Source organism: Olea europaea, chromosome 23 (genome assembly GCF_002742605.1).
Source record: "Olea europaea var. sylvestris chromosome 23, O_europaea_v1, whole genome shotgun sequence".
Classification (NCBI taxonomy): domain Eukaryota; kingdom Viridiplantae; phylum Streptophyta; class Magnoliopsida; order Lamiales; family Oleaceae; genus Olea; species Olea europaea.
Window position 1 is genome coordinate 3494735 of NC_036259.1, and position 17979 is coordinate 3512713.

The window sequence follows — 17979 nt, forward strand, 5'->3', positions numbered from 1 at the left end:
CGTACCATTCATCTTAAATAATTTAGTTAGATAATATACTTCTATATTTAGAATATTATTTATGGTGGAATAAATTCTTGTAAAAACGGTGATTGAAGTTGAAGAAGATGATAAATGCATGAAATCTTGTCATTTCATTCTCGACATTTTATAAATGTCAATAATGATTATAAACGTCGAGAATGATATTTATACTATCATTCTCGACACTGTTAAATGTTGACAATAACATTAAAAATTTGAGTAAGTTGGTAAATTTTCGTGTAAAGTGATTCACATATTGCATGCAAGTAGCATTTTCGTTTTCGATTTTCATTAGTGGTTGACAGTATTGTTGTTTATGACATGCAGATATGGGAGATGTTAAGAGATTTGTTGTCTCGTATGGTGGTAGATTCGTTAACATAGACGACGGGTGGAAGCGGTTAGGGAACCGAACAACATCAATTGTTGTTCGACATGATATTACATATGAAGAGATTGTACATAAATTATTCGAGAAGCTGAATGTTGATAGAATGAAGTTCCGAATTCAATTGAAATTTACAGTTCCAAACATGAATATACCCCCAGCTGATGTAGCCGACGATGAGGATTTGCAATGGTTTATGTCTGTTCACACAGAAGCGGCGTTGTGTGTAATTGCAAATGAATATAATGCTGGAGAGCACGAACTGCATGTCGGAGTTAAGCATTTGTCACCAATAGAAGATGCATTGTGTGAACGCGATGAAGTCGGTATGTGCGAACTACAAGAGCCACAAACGATTGATAATATGGATGAAAGTTTAGGTGAAGGCAATTTGTTTATTCGAAATGCAATTGAGTCGATTGATGAAGAGGACGTTGTGGAGAATAAGGTATTCTTTAGCAAACGACAGTTACACACAAGGCTTCAACTTAACGCTTTGAAAGAGAAGTTTCATTTCAAGGTTAAAAAGTCGAATCCTAGATCTCTTACTGTGTGTTGTGTCGATACTACATGCCATTGGCTAGTACGAGCTTCTAAGATAAAAATTTCAGAAATCTTTACGATTCGAGAGTACATACCTGAGCACACATGTTCTCTAGACGTTCGACGAAATGCACAAATTCACGCAACGAGTGCAATAATTGGGCATCACATAATGCGAAGGTTGGACGATGCAAACCAATCATACGTTCCTGCGAGTATTATTGGGGATATAGAACGTGAGTTGGGTGTACGGATTACCTACAACAAAGCGTGGAGGGCTAAAGAGAAGGGACTTCGATTTCTTCGTGGTACACCCGAAGAAAGTTTTCAGAAATTGCCATCATATTGTCACATGTTAACCGAGAAAATTCCAAGAACTATTGCACACATTGAACTCGACTCGAATAATAGGTTCTTGTACTTCTTCTTAGCGTTCAGGCCTAGTGTACGTGATTTTCGAGAATACATGAGGCCAGTAATTTGTGTTGATGGAAGTCATTTGAAGGGCCAATATAAGGGAACACTACTAGTAGCTGCAGCGCAAGATGCTAACCTACAAATATATCCTCTTGCGTGGAGTGTTGTCGATGGGGAAACAAATGCATCATGGTATTGGTTCTTTGCAAAGTTGAAAGATGTCATTGATGATTCAAACCAGCTAGTGTTTGTGTCGGACAGGAAGAAGAGTATTAAGCGGGCAATTACGAGATTGTTCCCACTTTCTCACCACGATGCCTGCATTTGGCATATCGAGAAAAATCTTATTGCAAGGTATAGCAGTAGCAATGTCATCTTCTTATTCAAGCGGGCAGCGCTAGCATACCGCGTATCGGAATTTGATCAATTTATGACACAGATAAGAACCATTCGACCGTCAATGGCATCTTACTTGGAACGTGCCGGTATATCCACCTGGTCACGGGCACATTTTGTTGGTAATCGATACAACGTTATGACGAATAACATTGCAAAGTCACTGAATTCAGTCCTAAGGCGACAAAGAAGTTTCCCTATAACCTCGTTAATCGAAAATATTACGTCATTGATGCAACGATGGTTCTACGAGAGAAAAAGTGCATTCACGAAATGTAGTACGACTGTGACACCAAGAATTGATGATGAATTGAGAAAATCATTCGACGCCAGTGCAACTTTACCAGTACGAAATTTGGACGAACTCGTTTTTGAGGTAGGTATAGCTACCAAACTTTGTACTGTCGACCTTATAGGTAACACATGTTCATGTCGAGAGTTTCAGATGCGACAAATCCCATGTTCACATACATCCCAAGCTGCTTGCGCAAAAGAAAAATCATTGTATGATTTGTGCTCCTCTTACTACACCACAGAATATTGGCGAGCTGTGTACAATGAAGTTCTTCACCCCGTTGGCCGAGAGTCAGATTGGGTTGTTCCTCAGTCTATTCGTTCCGTCGAAGTTTTGCCCCCAAATATACGTAGAGCACCAGGTCGACCTCCTACCCAACGTCAACGGTCAAGAACTGAAAGGTCGACGTTGAGACGAAAATGCGATCGATGTGGGGGTTCTGGACAACACGGAGATCAAGTTTTTTCGAGTAAATTGTAGTTGAAAAATATTTTTCTTTCAATATATTCAACTAACTGCTGAATAGCACAAATAGTAAATACAAATTTTGAATTACTTACCTTTTCTAATCAAATTAGCGTCTTTTTCGAGTGAATGTGGAAAATGTTTCCGGCTAAATAAATGTGAGAATGAAACTTGAATTAAAATGTGAAAAGAGTGAGTGAATGTGATAAATAATTGTAGCTAAATGTGTGGATGGGGGAGCGAATGAGAAGTAGCTAAAATTAATTAAAACGTGTGAAGAGTGAGTGAATGTGACAAATAATTGTAGGTAAATGTGTAGATGGGAGAGTTTGTTGTGTTACAATAATTGATCATAAGCAAATTTCCCTGTTCTAATTCTCACTCTGTTTTGGGGACCCTCCTTCACTATCTTTCCCTTTGTTTCCTATATATATATATCAGTGATTTTTTTAAACTTTCTTGTGTTGTAATTTGACAAATTATAAATTTCTTTTTAATTCATTTTGTTCCATTAAAATTTTATATTCACAAAAAAAAATATATTAACGTTTTGTACAATTCAAATTTTATATTGAAAAAAAAATGTTCGATAAATTTCTTTAATTTATTAAAACTGATCGAGTTAATCAATTTTTCCTCACTAACTGCTAAGTAGCACGAAGTTTATTTTATTTCCACATACATGATCACACAAAATGACACATATGTTCACATATTATTGAAAACAAAAATATAAGGGATGTTAACATTTATATTGAAACAATATATTTCTTGACATTTCACTCATTTCTTGACATTTGATGTGTAGTTCTCGACATTAAATGTCTGCTAATCTGGACACTTGACAGTACATTTGTATAGAACGACATTTCAACTTAAGTATAGGATTTCTCCACATTTCATTAGAACATTGACATCTCCTACTCCACTATATGAGATAATAAAGTTATAAACTATTTTCAATCACCAGTTTACATCCACAAAATATTACATACCACCATATAAACAAAAATATGCAAACCACTATCTAAACCAAAATACATTTTCCGTACCACGACATAAACCAAAATACATATTGAAAAACCACCATATAAATCAAAATAGGTAAACCTCTAAATTCTACGCTTCTCTCTTACCCCTCTTGCGACCAGATCGTGTGTATGACGTCTTTGTGTTTACACTAGCCTTCTTCAGCCTCAACGATCGAGGTCTACGTGTAGGTGGATCAGCTACCATCGAAGGTCCAGAAACGATGCTATCATGAACCAGTTGATCATCAATGGTCACACCAACTGTAGGTACAATGGCTGGTGCCTCTTTCACAATATCACAAGCAACATATACTGACCCAAGTACTCCAACCCCACCTCCTAACCTTATGGACACATCAGGGATATTGCAAACAACTGGTTCGGTTGCCTCTCCGACATCCTGTCTGTCTACAAAAATATTGGGAGTGAAAACATCATGTCGGGGCTCGTCTCCACTGCGATCGTCATGACCAAATCCACCATACTCAGCACCAACATTGTGTTGTCCAATTTCTGTAGCAACTTCATCAAACCTTCGTCGAAGAACATTCATCTCATCAGTGACATGATTTCTCAAACCACACACATGACCTCCCAAATCATTTTGGAGACTAGCGAATCTTGTGTTTCTTTCTTTCCTCAAATCCCCCATCTTGCTCTCAAATGCCTCCCGTTGCTCATTCAAGATAACTCTTATCTCATTTAAAGACACATGTCTTTCAACGATGGGATCCCCATACTCTTCTTCTCTGCCTTCAACCAGATGCAAACCTCGATGATGAGGTCCACCTTTGTTGCCTCTCTGGGATTTATTTGGTCGATGGTTGTTTTCATCGTTCCGTATGACATCATCGTCAACTAGACAAGTTTGTATTTCTATTGATTGAGCAACAAGATCATCTAAAACGGGGTCGGCTGCGTCTTCCAACGGAACTAGATCGACGAAGTACGGCTGTAATTCTTCTGCAGCAGTTGCTTGCACCGTAGCCCACAAGTGCACCTACAGGGGAAGAAAAATAGGCGAAATGAAAAAATATATATTGCGGAGTGTAAGGCAATTAAATATGTAAATCGCCTACATTTGTCTTCTCAAAAAAATCTGAATATGTTCAAGAATGAGGTTGTTTCATGCCAGACCACGGCAACATCCTCCGGACATCGTCACAAGTCTTACTCGAGAATCGAGCTCCCAACTTCGAAATTGCCTCGTACGTCCAAATCTGCATGACATTTGTAACAGTAATAACCATATTTGGAGATAAATAACAATGAGCGATGAAAAGAACTGAAATGAACCAAAATAGATGTATACCTGGACAGCAAGAGGGAATCCGTACAATGTGTAAGTCATCCTATCACAATCATTCACTTTTACCATGTCCGCCTTTCTTCCCCATCCACGTAGTAGTGATTTGATGAGAAGTTGAAAACATACTGTCCCCCATGGGTAGGCATTGAAAAAATCCAAGTCGTCAACGATGGAAAGAGTTGTCGAATTTATTCCTACATTTCGATCTCTTGAATTAAATACCCCTTCAATAATTAGTGCCAACCCAAGCTTGTAACGATCGTTACGGTTGGCACATTTCAAAAAAGCTTTCTCCAGGTCGCTACACGTTATACGGTCCATATTAGCAAACATTTTATCTTGTAGACGGGTTTTCTCTAGGATTTTGTCAACTTCGGCACCTTTAGGCACTGAACTGCACTTCAAGCCAGTAATTAGTGCGAACTTCGGTAGTCCAAATCGTGCAAACCTTTGGTTCACCTTGAACCAAGCCTCAAACCGCTTTCGGCATACCACCGATCTGTTTACCATTTTATGAATTAATTGAGCAGATAGTTTCAGCTCCGGTAACCTTGCAACATGTCCTATACAACTGTCCTCCAACTGACGCTTTTGCTGTGGATCCAATTTGTTGAGGACAACTGATATATATTTTGTATTGCTCACTTGCGACACATTGGCCGAAACTCGTTCTTCCTCCGGAATATTATATCGGTGTGTCATACTCATCTACAAATGAAAACAATACTTTAACAAATACTATGAGAACGTACAAATGAAATCAAATATAACATTCTTGTTAAAATGCAGTGTAAGAAAAATAATATTTACAATACAATGGTTTGATAAAATATCATATCTAAACTAAGTTGTTTAATTGTTGAAATTAAAATAAACCTGACTTCTGATCTGAAGCTATCATGTAACCATTTTATAGTGATCACCATTCAAACAGTTCAAAAGTATATACACAATCTTCTACAATTTCATTAAGTTAATTGCCTAATTTAGATATGCAAATAAGTCGAAAATACAATATTCTTTAACAAAATAAATAACAACAACATAGCCTTGTATTAAATAAATTTAGAGCCAACTACAACAGACCATATGCAAAATCAAGTATACATGTCATAAGATTTGACAAAGTTTTCTATCTGTTATTAACCTATCACAGTCTTCCTCCATAAGAAACCATCAATATACAAATGCAATCCTCAACAAGATGCAGAACAAATTTGATGCGAAAATGAAGTCATTTAGTTGCTGATGAGCATTCAAACAGTCTTAAGAGTGTATAATAGCAACACAATCTGTGTCATTTCATCATGTTTATTGCCTAACTCAGATGCAAAATATGCCTCAAATGGAGTATTCTTCACTTCGTACTAGTGTTATTTATCATCCAGCAGCATCAAATTTAGTTCACATATAGATTATATCTCAAAAGCAAAAATACAATAACAGGGACAACAGAAAGTACAATCATTTTCCTGATTTCTTTAAACACTTTACCTCTTCAACCTTTTTGACAGTATCTCACATGTACCACTTTTTATCTCAAATTGTATCAACAGTTAGTATTTGCTCGCTCAATAGAATAGAGACACTCAGTGACCTTGACATCAATTTATGTTAAACTAGCCAAATCTTAGGATTTAGGAAGAGGGGAGACTTGGGGAAGTGAAAAAAATAACGAAATAAACTTACTCTATAGCACTGGACTCTGAAGTGTGGTGGGGAAACGGCAACTGGGAAAATAAGAGAGAAATGGACAGGCTCGTTGTCGGCGAGTTGGGTCAGAGTGAAGATTGAGAGACTGAGAGTGAGACTTAAGAGGACTTAGTTTAGGGCTTCTTTTATTTTTTCATTCCCCTGCCTTCATTTCTTTTTTCTTTTTTTTTTGTGTATTCGGGTCGAGTTATATCAGGTTTTCCAATTTTTACCCATAACTCGATCCAACTCAACCCGCACCTACTTGACCTATAACCCGACCCACATCGACCCACACCTATCCAACCCAAGCATTTAATGCTGATTGACATTTCTACGTTGATTGACGTGAATAGTGATATGGAAATTTTTGAATTCTTGTGTGAAAATAATATTTCTAAAAGGGGTATTTTCGTCTACATAATTCGAAAATGGACATTGACAAAATTGTGGATATTTTGGCAAATGACTCGCTGAAAATGGACATTACGTGAAATTTCCTCTAATTTAAAAGGTAACTGATCGCAGTGATAGTAAAATTAAACGGGATAATGATGTTGGAGTATCAGTGAATTTGAACTCGAAGTCAAATTCAAGGAGTGGACTTACAAGTCCTGATAGTGATTAGACGGAATTATTGAGCGTTGCAAATAAAAATGTAGCATCCGGGGGTGTGAGTGGGAATTGTAAGTATTATGCCCTAGGTCCAATCAACTTTGGACATAACTACTTTTATATATAATTAATGCAATTAAATGGTAGATCTATTATTTAATTAATAGACAATTTAATAAATAATAGAGTCCGTAGATTCAAATCTTTGTAATTTGTTAATCACAAGGAGTTGTGATTGTGAGATACAAATTACATCGGATTGAATCTTAAATCATCCATGGTCGTAATTAATAACAAGATACGGATATCGTTATTACGGATAGACCATCACGTGTGGAATTTCTTACTTGTGAAGTAAGTAGCTGATCTCACAAGTTAAAGTGTAGCGACACTTAAGTGAACACGTGAATGTTTTGTTATAGAACAAAACATTGGAGACCCGTCGAGAGATTCCACATGGATAACTATTTGAGTGTCAGTGGTTAATCTTTAACGTTCGGTAGTGGAATTGGTTCTTTGACTTGAGGTCGTCATGGTACCTTATATGAGGACAGTCATACTTTGGCGGTGTTGGATTTTGCTCTGAAAAGGGCCGTTAATACGACATCGTTCGGGTACGTCAAAAATTGTATGAAGGTTTTGATTGATCAATAAAGGATTTGTCACTCTTAGATAGTAGGAGATTATGATCTGCTTTTCATTCGATTAAGTCGATGATGAAATCCTTGGCCAAGGTGTACTCATAAGTCGAAAAGGAGTTTTCGACTTATATTGACTTAATAGTGGAGTGAAAGATATGATTGATGATCGAGATTGACACAATTCCATATCTCGTAATTGATCAGATCATATTGACGAAGGGATTATAGTTTCACGGTAAACGAACGAATTTGGTTTTGTCATATCATGTGACATTTTCCGTTACATGTATTGCCCTAACACATTGCTAGATGTCAATCAGGGACGGCGAGTGTGAATTGACGATAAATTAAAAGGGTATTTTAATTTATCAATTTTGATTAGATTAAAATAATATTTCATGTCGTTGGGCATCGTAGTCGGGAACCTAATGGGTCGCACACAAAAGAGAATTGGAAGATTGCAAATTGTCAATTGGTTAATTTAACAATCGTTGGAGAAATTAATTAATTAGATTTGTTATTTATATTGCAGAATTAATTAATTGGATTAATTAATTCACGGACCGGATTTAATTAATTGGATTAATTAAATATTGAATCGGACCGGACCGAGCCCGTTTGGGTTTATATAAATACATGGCTAGAGTTTGAGGTCCATATATGATTTTCATTATTCTTGCTGGCACAAGAGAAAACCCTAGAAGCTGCAATCTTATTCTCTGTGTGGATCACCATTGGAGGCTGGACAATTGAACAGTTGTGGTGGAGAATCTAGGTTGATGGAACGAAAAGAAAAGCAAGAGGATTGCAGATCTGGAAAAAGTACAATCTTATCACAATTTCTATCTAAACACAAAGGCAATTTTTGGTGGGAATCGAAAATTATTTTAAATTCCGCTGTGCATATATAAGTAGATTCCCAACAGTGGTATCAGAGCCTACTTTGTGTTTGTTAGAAATTGTTTAACATATTTGTGCAGTCAATAGTTGATTGTTATATTTTTTTTTCTTGTTTCTAGCGATTAATGAAAATTCGATTTTCATATTTCTGATTCTGATTCGAAAAATAAAAAAAATAAAGGAGATGGGGACTGGTCGGTGACAATAGTAGTCGTTGGCTTTGGGCAGCCGGCAACGGCACTAGCCGCTACCTAGGCGTGGGTAGCGCTAGGCGCTGCACCGAAATGGTTGCAGGTGCTGCTACTGGCAGCGCCTGCTGCCGGGTGAGGCCAAGAAAAGTAAAAGAAAATTAAAAATTAAAAAAAAAATTTTGTTTAGGGTTTTCAGTTCGAGTTGTGCAGTTTTTGGAGGCGGGGGGTTCCTCTGCAATTAAAGTAATTGTGGGACCCTGCTGCAATTATTTTCTAAAGGGTCAAGTTGTAATTTTAAAAGGAAGGGCATGTCTACAATTTGAGAAATTGGAGGTCCTTCTCTGCAATTTAGTAGTAAGGGTCAGTTTTGCAATTTCTGAACTAGGACCTATTCTGAAATTTTCGAAATATGAAGGGCCTGAATGAAATTTGCGAAATTGAGAGGTCTTGAGTTTAATTTGAAAATGGGCCAAAATGTAAATTTCAAAAGGGGATTTGAATTTAGATTTTAAAATGGTTTTAAATTTTATTTTATATGGGTTTTGACCTATTTTGACTAGACTTCTAATTTTGACCCAAATTAAAATCTTATTTAAAATTGACGACATTATATTTTCGTTAAAATTGGATTTTAACTTAAACATTAAATTTTGATCCAATTAAATTTTTATTTTATTTAGGAGTGTTATCCTATATTAAAATATTAATTCAATTTAAATTAAAAGTTTGACTTTAATTTAATACTTAATTAAAATTTAATTTTAATTGGTTATTCACCCGAATATATTCTTGTAATTAGAATTGGATTCTAATTTCATATTTAATTAAAATTTGATTTTAATTAAATTTTCTCGCCCTAAATTTCTTCTTGAAATTAGAGTTGGACTCTAATTTGATATTTAATTAAAATTTTAATTTTAATTAAATTAATTCGCCCTTAATTATTGGAATTAGAGTTGGACTCTAATTTTGTTATTTAATTAAAATTTGATTTTAAATTAAATTCCATCGCCTTAAATTGTAAAATTAGAGTTTGACTCTAATTTGATATTTAATTAAGATTTGATTTTAATTAAATAATCCCGCCATATAATTATTGAATTAGAGTTGGACTCTAATTTGTTGTTTAATTAAAATTTGATTTTAATTAAATATTCCGGCTGATTAAATAATCGATTAATATGATTAATTAATTATTTAATTGTTCCGATCCATTTGTCTAAAAGAGTTTAGACAACTTAATTGCTAGAAATTTGAAATTAATTTACATATAATATTAGATATTATATAGGTATATATTTATGTGATGAATGTATTATTAGTGGACGATTATGGACTCGACCATATGGATGTGTTGAATGGTTAATTTTTATTTTTGTCGTTTATGGGCATGCGAGCTCTTAATTGTTTTGGGCCTACGAGCCCGTTATTATTGTTATTATTTTGGACCTGCGAGTCCATTATTATTAACATTACTATGGGCCTGCGAGTCCAATTTCATTTAGGCCTGCGTACCAACTAGTATAAGATACATGTTGGAATTGGACTAATTGAAAAGATAAGAAGAGGTGGAGGCCATGGAGATGGAGATGGTGCATTGACAATGTTCAATGCCATACCCCCCATGAATTGACCAACTAGTCTTCCTTATGGCTCGGGAAGATTAGATAGTAAAAGTCCATTATCGTCCACACTATTATATTATATTATACATATATTTATTTGCATATTAGATGTATAATAATAATATATATATGATTGTATTGTTGTTGATGAGACTCATGAATGCAAAATCCCTCCATAAAATATTAAGTCACATTTGTAATCGCCTTCCATTATTATAGTGAAAAATCAGAGTCCCAAATCGTCTCAACTTGTTGAGTACACTCAAGGCTGGTCCATTAGGGGATATGTTTGACACTATGAAATATTTGATATTTCTGAATGATGGGTTTGACTTAACTAAAATTTATCTTTTGTTGAGTACACTCAAAGAGATAAATTTTAGAGGCATGTTAAGCTAACACGTAAGATGTGTGAAAACAAAGAGTTGTCAGTTTAATGATCTGGGAGTTGTATGGAAATACAATTGATAATAGTATCTACCCAAATATTATATTAGGGCTTGTTGAGTACACTCAAGGTCTTAATATAATAGATGAGATCTCAGCCCACTGGGAGTCAAGCATGGACTCCATAAATTTATGTGAGAGGATCATAAATTTTATTTAAACAGTGGGAGCATAATTAATTTAATAAAAGACCATATTAAATTAATTGATGCATTTTATATATTATTCTTTCCTTTTTGTCATTTATATTTATTGAATCTGAGTAACCATATGTTTTGAATAGCATACTAGATGCCAACAACCAACTTATATTTTCTTAATTAACACTGCAATTTGAGAATTGTTCTTATGCATGAGAAAATTGGTCAGATCCTTGAGTAGCCCTTTTCAGAGACACCTGCTGATGACTTGATTAAAGAAGAGGTGGCTACTATAGTAAACGCAGTGATGATAATAGTACTGCAACGTATGTGATACTTACAACTATGTCACTGAGTTACAAAAGCGACTTGAGAGTATTGATGCTAACACATAATTTTTCACTACAAAGAGTTGTATGATAATAATTGTGTGTGGAAGGATATGAGACTTCCAAACAACTATACCGGTGCAAAATGACAAAGTAATCTTCAATCGATATTTAGACATTGAAGATGATTGACGTTGAGAAATGTCTCAATTGAGTTCAATCAAAAACTATGAACAAAGTTATGAACTTGGTTCTGCAATCTCTATCAGAGAAAGCTATTCATAACTTATTATGAATTTAACGTGAATAAGCTCGAATGCAAAAATATTGAGTTGCTTAACATGCTTAGGACTGTTAACCCCTTTATCAAAGTTGGTAGTTGGCAAACCATTGATTCCTCTAAAGATATTAAGAGGAAGTCTAAAAGGGCTTTGTAAAAGCACCCAATATGGTTAAGACAGTATAAGCGAATGACAAATACCAAATCTAATGACCCTTGGTTTCATTATAGAATGAAAGGTCATTGGAAGGAATATTGCGTGACTTACGTCTACTTCACGAGTTTCTTAGGTATTTGATACCAGATGTAAATCTCATATTTATACAAATATGGAGAAACTAAAAAGAAGTAGACCACTGCGAAAGGGAAAAGTTGACATACACGTTGGAGGTGAGCAAAGGTTGCTACACTACATGTATGAATATACTTCTTACTATTGCCTTTTGGTTTAGTATTGGAATTAGAGAAATGTTGTTTTATGCCAACTATAGCTGGAACATTAAAATGAATTTCATGTTCGGACATGAACTATTTTAATATTAAGGACAATTGTTGTTCTTGTTTATCTTGTTAAAGATCCTAATGGCTATGGTAAGTTATAAAACGACATTTATATTCTTTAATACTAAAGATTCTATAATAAGTATAGAAATTATAAGGCATAAATACTATAATCTAATTATTACCAAAATCTGGCATGACAGACTTTGTCATTTAGATGAAATATAATTCCAAAGTTACATAAATATGTATACTTGGGATTAATTCATTTTGACAAGTACAAATTATGCATGTCTGGCACAATAACCAAATCTTCTTTTGCTTGAAAAGAAGAAAGGTCAGCATAATTACTGGTCTAATGCATAGTGATGCATATGGATTCATGTCAATCAATGTCAGGTAATGTTTCTCTTATTTCATCGATGATCAAGTATACTTGATGAAAACTCAAACATGAAACTCTTGAAAAGTTCAATGGATTCACTCTAGAATTAGAGAAACAAAGAGGTAAAGATACCTTCACATTAAGATTTGATCAAGTGAGAGTATCTTAAAGATAAAATGTAGATTATCTAAGAGAGAATGAGATTCTCGTGCAGTGGACTCCTTCATATACACTGCAGCAAGGTGATATATCTAAAAGGAGGAATCGTTAATTATTACATATAATGAGATTAATAACAAGCCATGCAAATTTCTCAAAATTGTTTTGAGGTCACGCATTGATTGCAGTGTGCAACACACTAAACCATGTCCCATCTAAATTGGTTAACGGAACTCCATACGAGTTATGGAAAGACACTAGTCCCAATTTATCTTATATGAAAGATTGGGGCCATGACGCTTATTTGAAGCACCTTAAATCGGATAAGTTTGAGATCGAATCTGATAAATACATATTTGTGGGATATTCAAATGAGACATTTGAATATAAATTTTATTATCATGAAGAAAGTTTTCGTCTCACGACATATCGTCTTCTTAAAGAAAATATTTACTATTGGAGAAGACAGTGGGAGTAAAATAGAATTTGAAAGAGTTCAAGAGTCCACAGATATAGTTAACCAAGTAGATAAATCCGAGTTTGATCCCATATCTGATATGGGACATACTTTGGATCAGGAAGTAAAGACTCATGAGGACATGACAACTCTATGTGAATTTAGTAGGATCATTCGACTTTCAAGAAGGTTCGCATCCATGATCATTAATCAGGTATTAGTGATTCAGGACAATGAACCTGCTAGTTGCAACAAAAATAAAGTCAAGTGTTGACTTAAAAGAGACAGCATGAGGCCATGATATTCGAGATGAACTCGACATATGTAAACAAGGTTTGGACCTTGGTTAAGCCTCCTGATGGAATAAAACCCATAAGGTTTTGTAAATAGTTTACAAGAGAAATGTCGATATGGAAGTGGATATCCATATATACAAAGCAAGGCTAGAAGCAAATGTTAAGTGTTGAACTTGGTGAAACTTTTCTCCTGTGACCTTGCTCAAGTCCATTCGGGTTTTATTTGCAACAGTTGCATATCGTAACTAAAGGTTAAGATAAGTCTCTATGGAGCTAAAATCTTCGATTTGATAGAAAAGTCAAAGCGTTTGATTTTATCAAATTTGAAGACGAATTGTGTATTTACAAGAAGATAGTGGGAGCATTGTCGTGTTCCTAATATTATAGAAAATGATATCCCTGTGTTTCAATTGTTGAAATAATGGTTGTTAAAGGATTTATTCATAACGAAATGGGATAAGCAACTTGATTTATAGAGGTAGATCTAGAAGATTGCTTAACTCATCCCAATTTACATAGATGAAATCTTGAGAAGATTTCATATGGAGAAACTGGTTTACTCTTAAGCGGTATGTTGGAAAGGTTCCAAACTTGAAGCAACCGTTGATTCAATAGTAGAAACCTAATACATGGTTACTTCAGAAGTAGCAAAGAGTTGCAATATGGATCATGATGTTCATAAATGAACTTGGAGTAGTTTCTGATATTGTTAATCACATATCATAGTATTGTGAGAACAATATAGCCATTGCGAAAGCACAGGAACTAAGGTCTCGTCAATAATCCAAACATGTATTAAGGCGGTATAATCTTGTCAGAGAGATAATACATAGAAATGACGTAAAGAGAAGAACAAATTTCCACATTTAGTGATATTGCAGATCCACTAATAAAGAGTTGTCGTAGTATAAATATGATCGTCATGTGGACTTATTATATTGGATACATAAGTGATTGGATCTAGTGCAAGTGGGAGTTTGTAAGTATTATGCCCTAGTTCCAATCAACTTTGGACATAAATACTTTTATATATAATTAATGCAATTAAATGGTGGATCTATTATTTAATTAATAGACAATTTAATAAATAATAGAGTTCGTAGATTCAAATCTTTGTAATTTGTTAATCACAAGGAGTTGTGATTATGAGATACAAATTACATCTGATTGAATCTTAAATCATCCATGGTCGTAAGTAATAACGAGATACGGATATCGTTATTACGGATAGACCATCACGTGTGGCATTTCTTACTTGTGAAGTAAGTAGCTGATTTCACAAGTTAAAGTGTGACGACACTTAAGTGAACATGTGGATATTTTGTTATAGAACAAAACATTGGAGACCCGTCGAGAGATTCCACATGGATAACTATCTGAGTGTCAGTGGTTAATCTTTAACGTTCAGTAGTGGAATTGGTCCTTTGACTTGAGGTCGTCATGGTACCTTATATGAGGACAGTCATACTTTGGCGGTGTTGAATGTTGCTCTGAAAAGGGCCGCTAATACGACATCGTTCGGGTACGTCAAGAATTGTATGAAGGTTTTGATTGATCAATAAAGGATTTGTCACTCTTAGATAGTAGCAGATTATGATCTGCGTTTCATTCGATTAAGTCAATGATGAAATCCTTGGCCAAGGTGTACTCATAAGTCGAAAAGGAGTTTTCAACTTATATTGACTTAATAGTGGAGTGAAAGATATGATTGATGATTGAGATTGACACAATTCCATATCTCTTAATTGATCGGATCATATTAACGACGGGATTATAGTTTCACGGTAAACGAACGAATTTGGTTTTGTCATACCACGTGACATTTTCCGTCATATGTATTATCCTAACACATTGCTAGATGTCAATCAGGGACGGCGAGTGTGAATTGACGATAAATTAAAAGGGTATTGTAATTTATCAATTTTGATTAGATCAAAATAATATTTCACATCGTTAGGTATCGTGGTCGGGAACCTAATGGATCGCACACAAAAGAGAATTGGAAGATTGCAAATTGTCAATTGGTTAATTTAACAATCGTTGGATAAATTAATTAATTGAATTTGTTATTTATATTGTCGAATTAATTAATTGGATTAATTAATTCACGGACCGTGTTTAATTAATTGGATTAATTAAATATTGGATCGGACTGGGCCGAGCCCATTTGGGTTTATATAAATACATGGCTAGGGTTTGAGGTCCATATATGGTTTTCATTATTCTTGTTGGCACAAGAGAAAACCCTAGAAGCTGCAATCTTATTCTCTGTGTGGATCACCATTGGAGGCTGGACAATTGAACAGCTGTGGTGGCGAATCTAGGTTGATGGAACGAAAAGAAAAGCAAAAGGATTGCAGATCTGGAAAAGGTACAATCTTATCACAATTTCTATCTAAACACAAAGACGATTCTTGGTGGGAATCGAAAATTATTTTAAATTCCGTTGTGCATGTATAAGTAGATTTCCAACAGGAATCAGAGTAGCATTGGAGCGTTGGGGATTAGGGGTTTGAAGAAAGATGGTATGAAACAAGGGAGATTGGGGTCGAAGGTATTAGAAGGGAAAAGTACTGAGAATGGACGGAACAATAGTGTTCTGAATGGTTCAAGAAAATCTAATGTTGAGTTTGAGAGTAACGCAAATGTGTGCTTTGTATGTGTGCCAAAATGACTTGTCTGGATGTAGCTCATGGTGTTAACCAATCATTGAATATGGGCACATAATATGCACGCATCAACTATCATTGATAAAAGGCCTCTGCAAATTCAAATTTCTATGGTTATCCAGTAGCTAAAACACGAAGATGAAGGATCGATAGCTATTTTTCATCTGCGTGGAAATTTAAATACGATTTCCAGCAATAGCAACTATTGTTGCTAATTTTGCGATCTTCCGGGATTCAGGTTTCTTTGTGTATTCTATAGTTTCACAATTCTACGGATACTGCACTTGTCTAGAAATTACTAACTATCTATACAGCACTATATTAGAAATTCTGAAAATTTGAGAACTCTGATCTAAGTAAACACTGCTGGTGATTTGGTTTTCCATTTTGTTTACGTTTGGTTGTTGACTTTTTGCATATGCCATATAAAAATGGCATTTAGAAAGTGTTTGATTTGTAATATGTTGGGGATTAGGAATTATATCATGATAAATTTGGTTTATTATCTTGATAGATTTTAGCCTTCCGTTTTTTATTATTTATCTTGGAACTTAGGAGCAAATCTTGAAGCATACAACAGGCATGATACTGGTGATAATTCTATGAAGCTTAAAGTAGTGTTTGGCAAGAATGACAAAATGACATTGAAATGGGCCACGTGTGCATATATGCAACTGTATCATGATTTTCCTTATTGTATTTAAGCAGGTAGCAGAGCCTCGGCAACTGTACAACTATTTCTTTTGCTCCACCTTAAGATTTACTGTATAATAGAAGATGCACTTCATTGGTTTCTGCACGAGAAATGTTGCCAAGGTACCGAGTATCAGCAAGTGGAATTTTTTCTAGAATTGAACGTATGTTAAACAAGATTTCAATTTTCTCTTCATTATACACCAGTTCTATCCAATTCACCCAACGCAGCATGGCAAAAAAATAAAGGGACAACGAGTCAGACTGTGAACTGTGATATAGTTGGAAGGGATATAAAGAGGAAAGGAAAGGAAGGGAAAAGAAAACCAGAATCCTTGCTTAGATAGAGAAGCAAAGTGGCTTTGTGTCTCATTCATTCAATTTTCCAGATGATTTGTTAAAGCATATGTTCCGAAGGCATCTCAACACATTTTCCTATTATTCTCATTCTCTAGAGAAAATATTGTATTTTTGCTTTCATCTAAATTAGGTACTACTTGACACCATTTGACTAAAGATTTTGCTCAATGAACAACAAACCATATGGTTAAATAACGTATAACGTTATGTTGAGATCATGCCAGTCATATTCAGATTCATTTTGCAAAATCACAGTACAATCTTTGCTATAGCACGCATGTTTGTGATAACGAAAAAGCATAGATTGACATTATGTAAATGAGTATTGTTATTTCTGAAGTTTGAACGATAACGTACATTTCATTTTTTATGTCACGGCAAGTAATGGTATAATATGTCCCACTAAATGTTACATAGATGGAACATGAAAAAAATAATTCTATACAGCAAGAATTCACTAATTGAAAGGTAAGAACACACGAATAAAACATAATCTATTATTTACAGAACATTAAAAAACACAGATTGAAAATTTATGAGATGAAAATTTCCTAAGCCTACTCCACTTTCATGATAATCGAGTTCATTAATATCGGCTTTAAGGCCCTTCTATGAAGTCTAAAAAGGCCAGTGGTGAATACTAAGTGGTTATACATGGTGAATACCATGTAGCCTATAGCAAACACTATAAAGTTTTAATATATCAATTTATTGATTTAAAAATAAAATAA

General features: G+C 34.7%; 1 protein-coding gene and 1 long non-coding RNA gene across 2 annotated transcripts; both read left to right on the plus strand.

The window, feature by feature from the left end:
- Positions 1-353: 353 nt before the first annotated feature.
- On the plus strand, positions 354-2543 carry LOC111371932. Its single transcript, XM_022994080.1, has one exon. It carries the CDS (start codon positions 354-356, stop codon positions 2541-2543), a length of 2190 nt encoding a protein of 729 aa, XP_022849848.1.
- Positions 2544-16006: 13463 nt separating this feature from the next.
- LOC111372133 lies at positions 16007-17466 on the plus strand. The gene is made up of 2 exons (XR_002698693.1): positions 16007-17011; positions 17096-17466. It is a non-coding gene; the product is annotated as an uncharacterized LOC111372133 (long non-coding RNA).
- The last annotated feature ends 513 nt before the right edge of the window (positions 17467-17979 follow it).

What these genes read in the sequence shown, in the direction of transcription:
- LOC111371932 (XM_022994080.1), top strand. Translation starts at nt 354, where the DNA reads ATGGGAGATGTTAAGAGATTTGTTGTCTCGTATGGTGGTAGATTCGTT.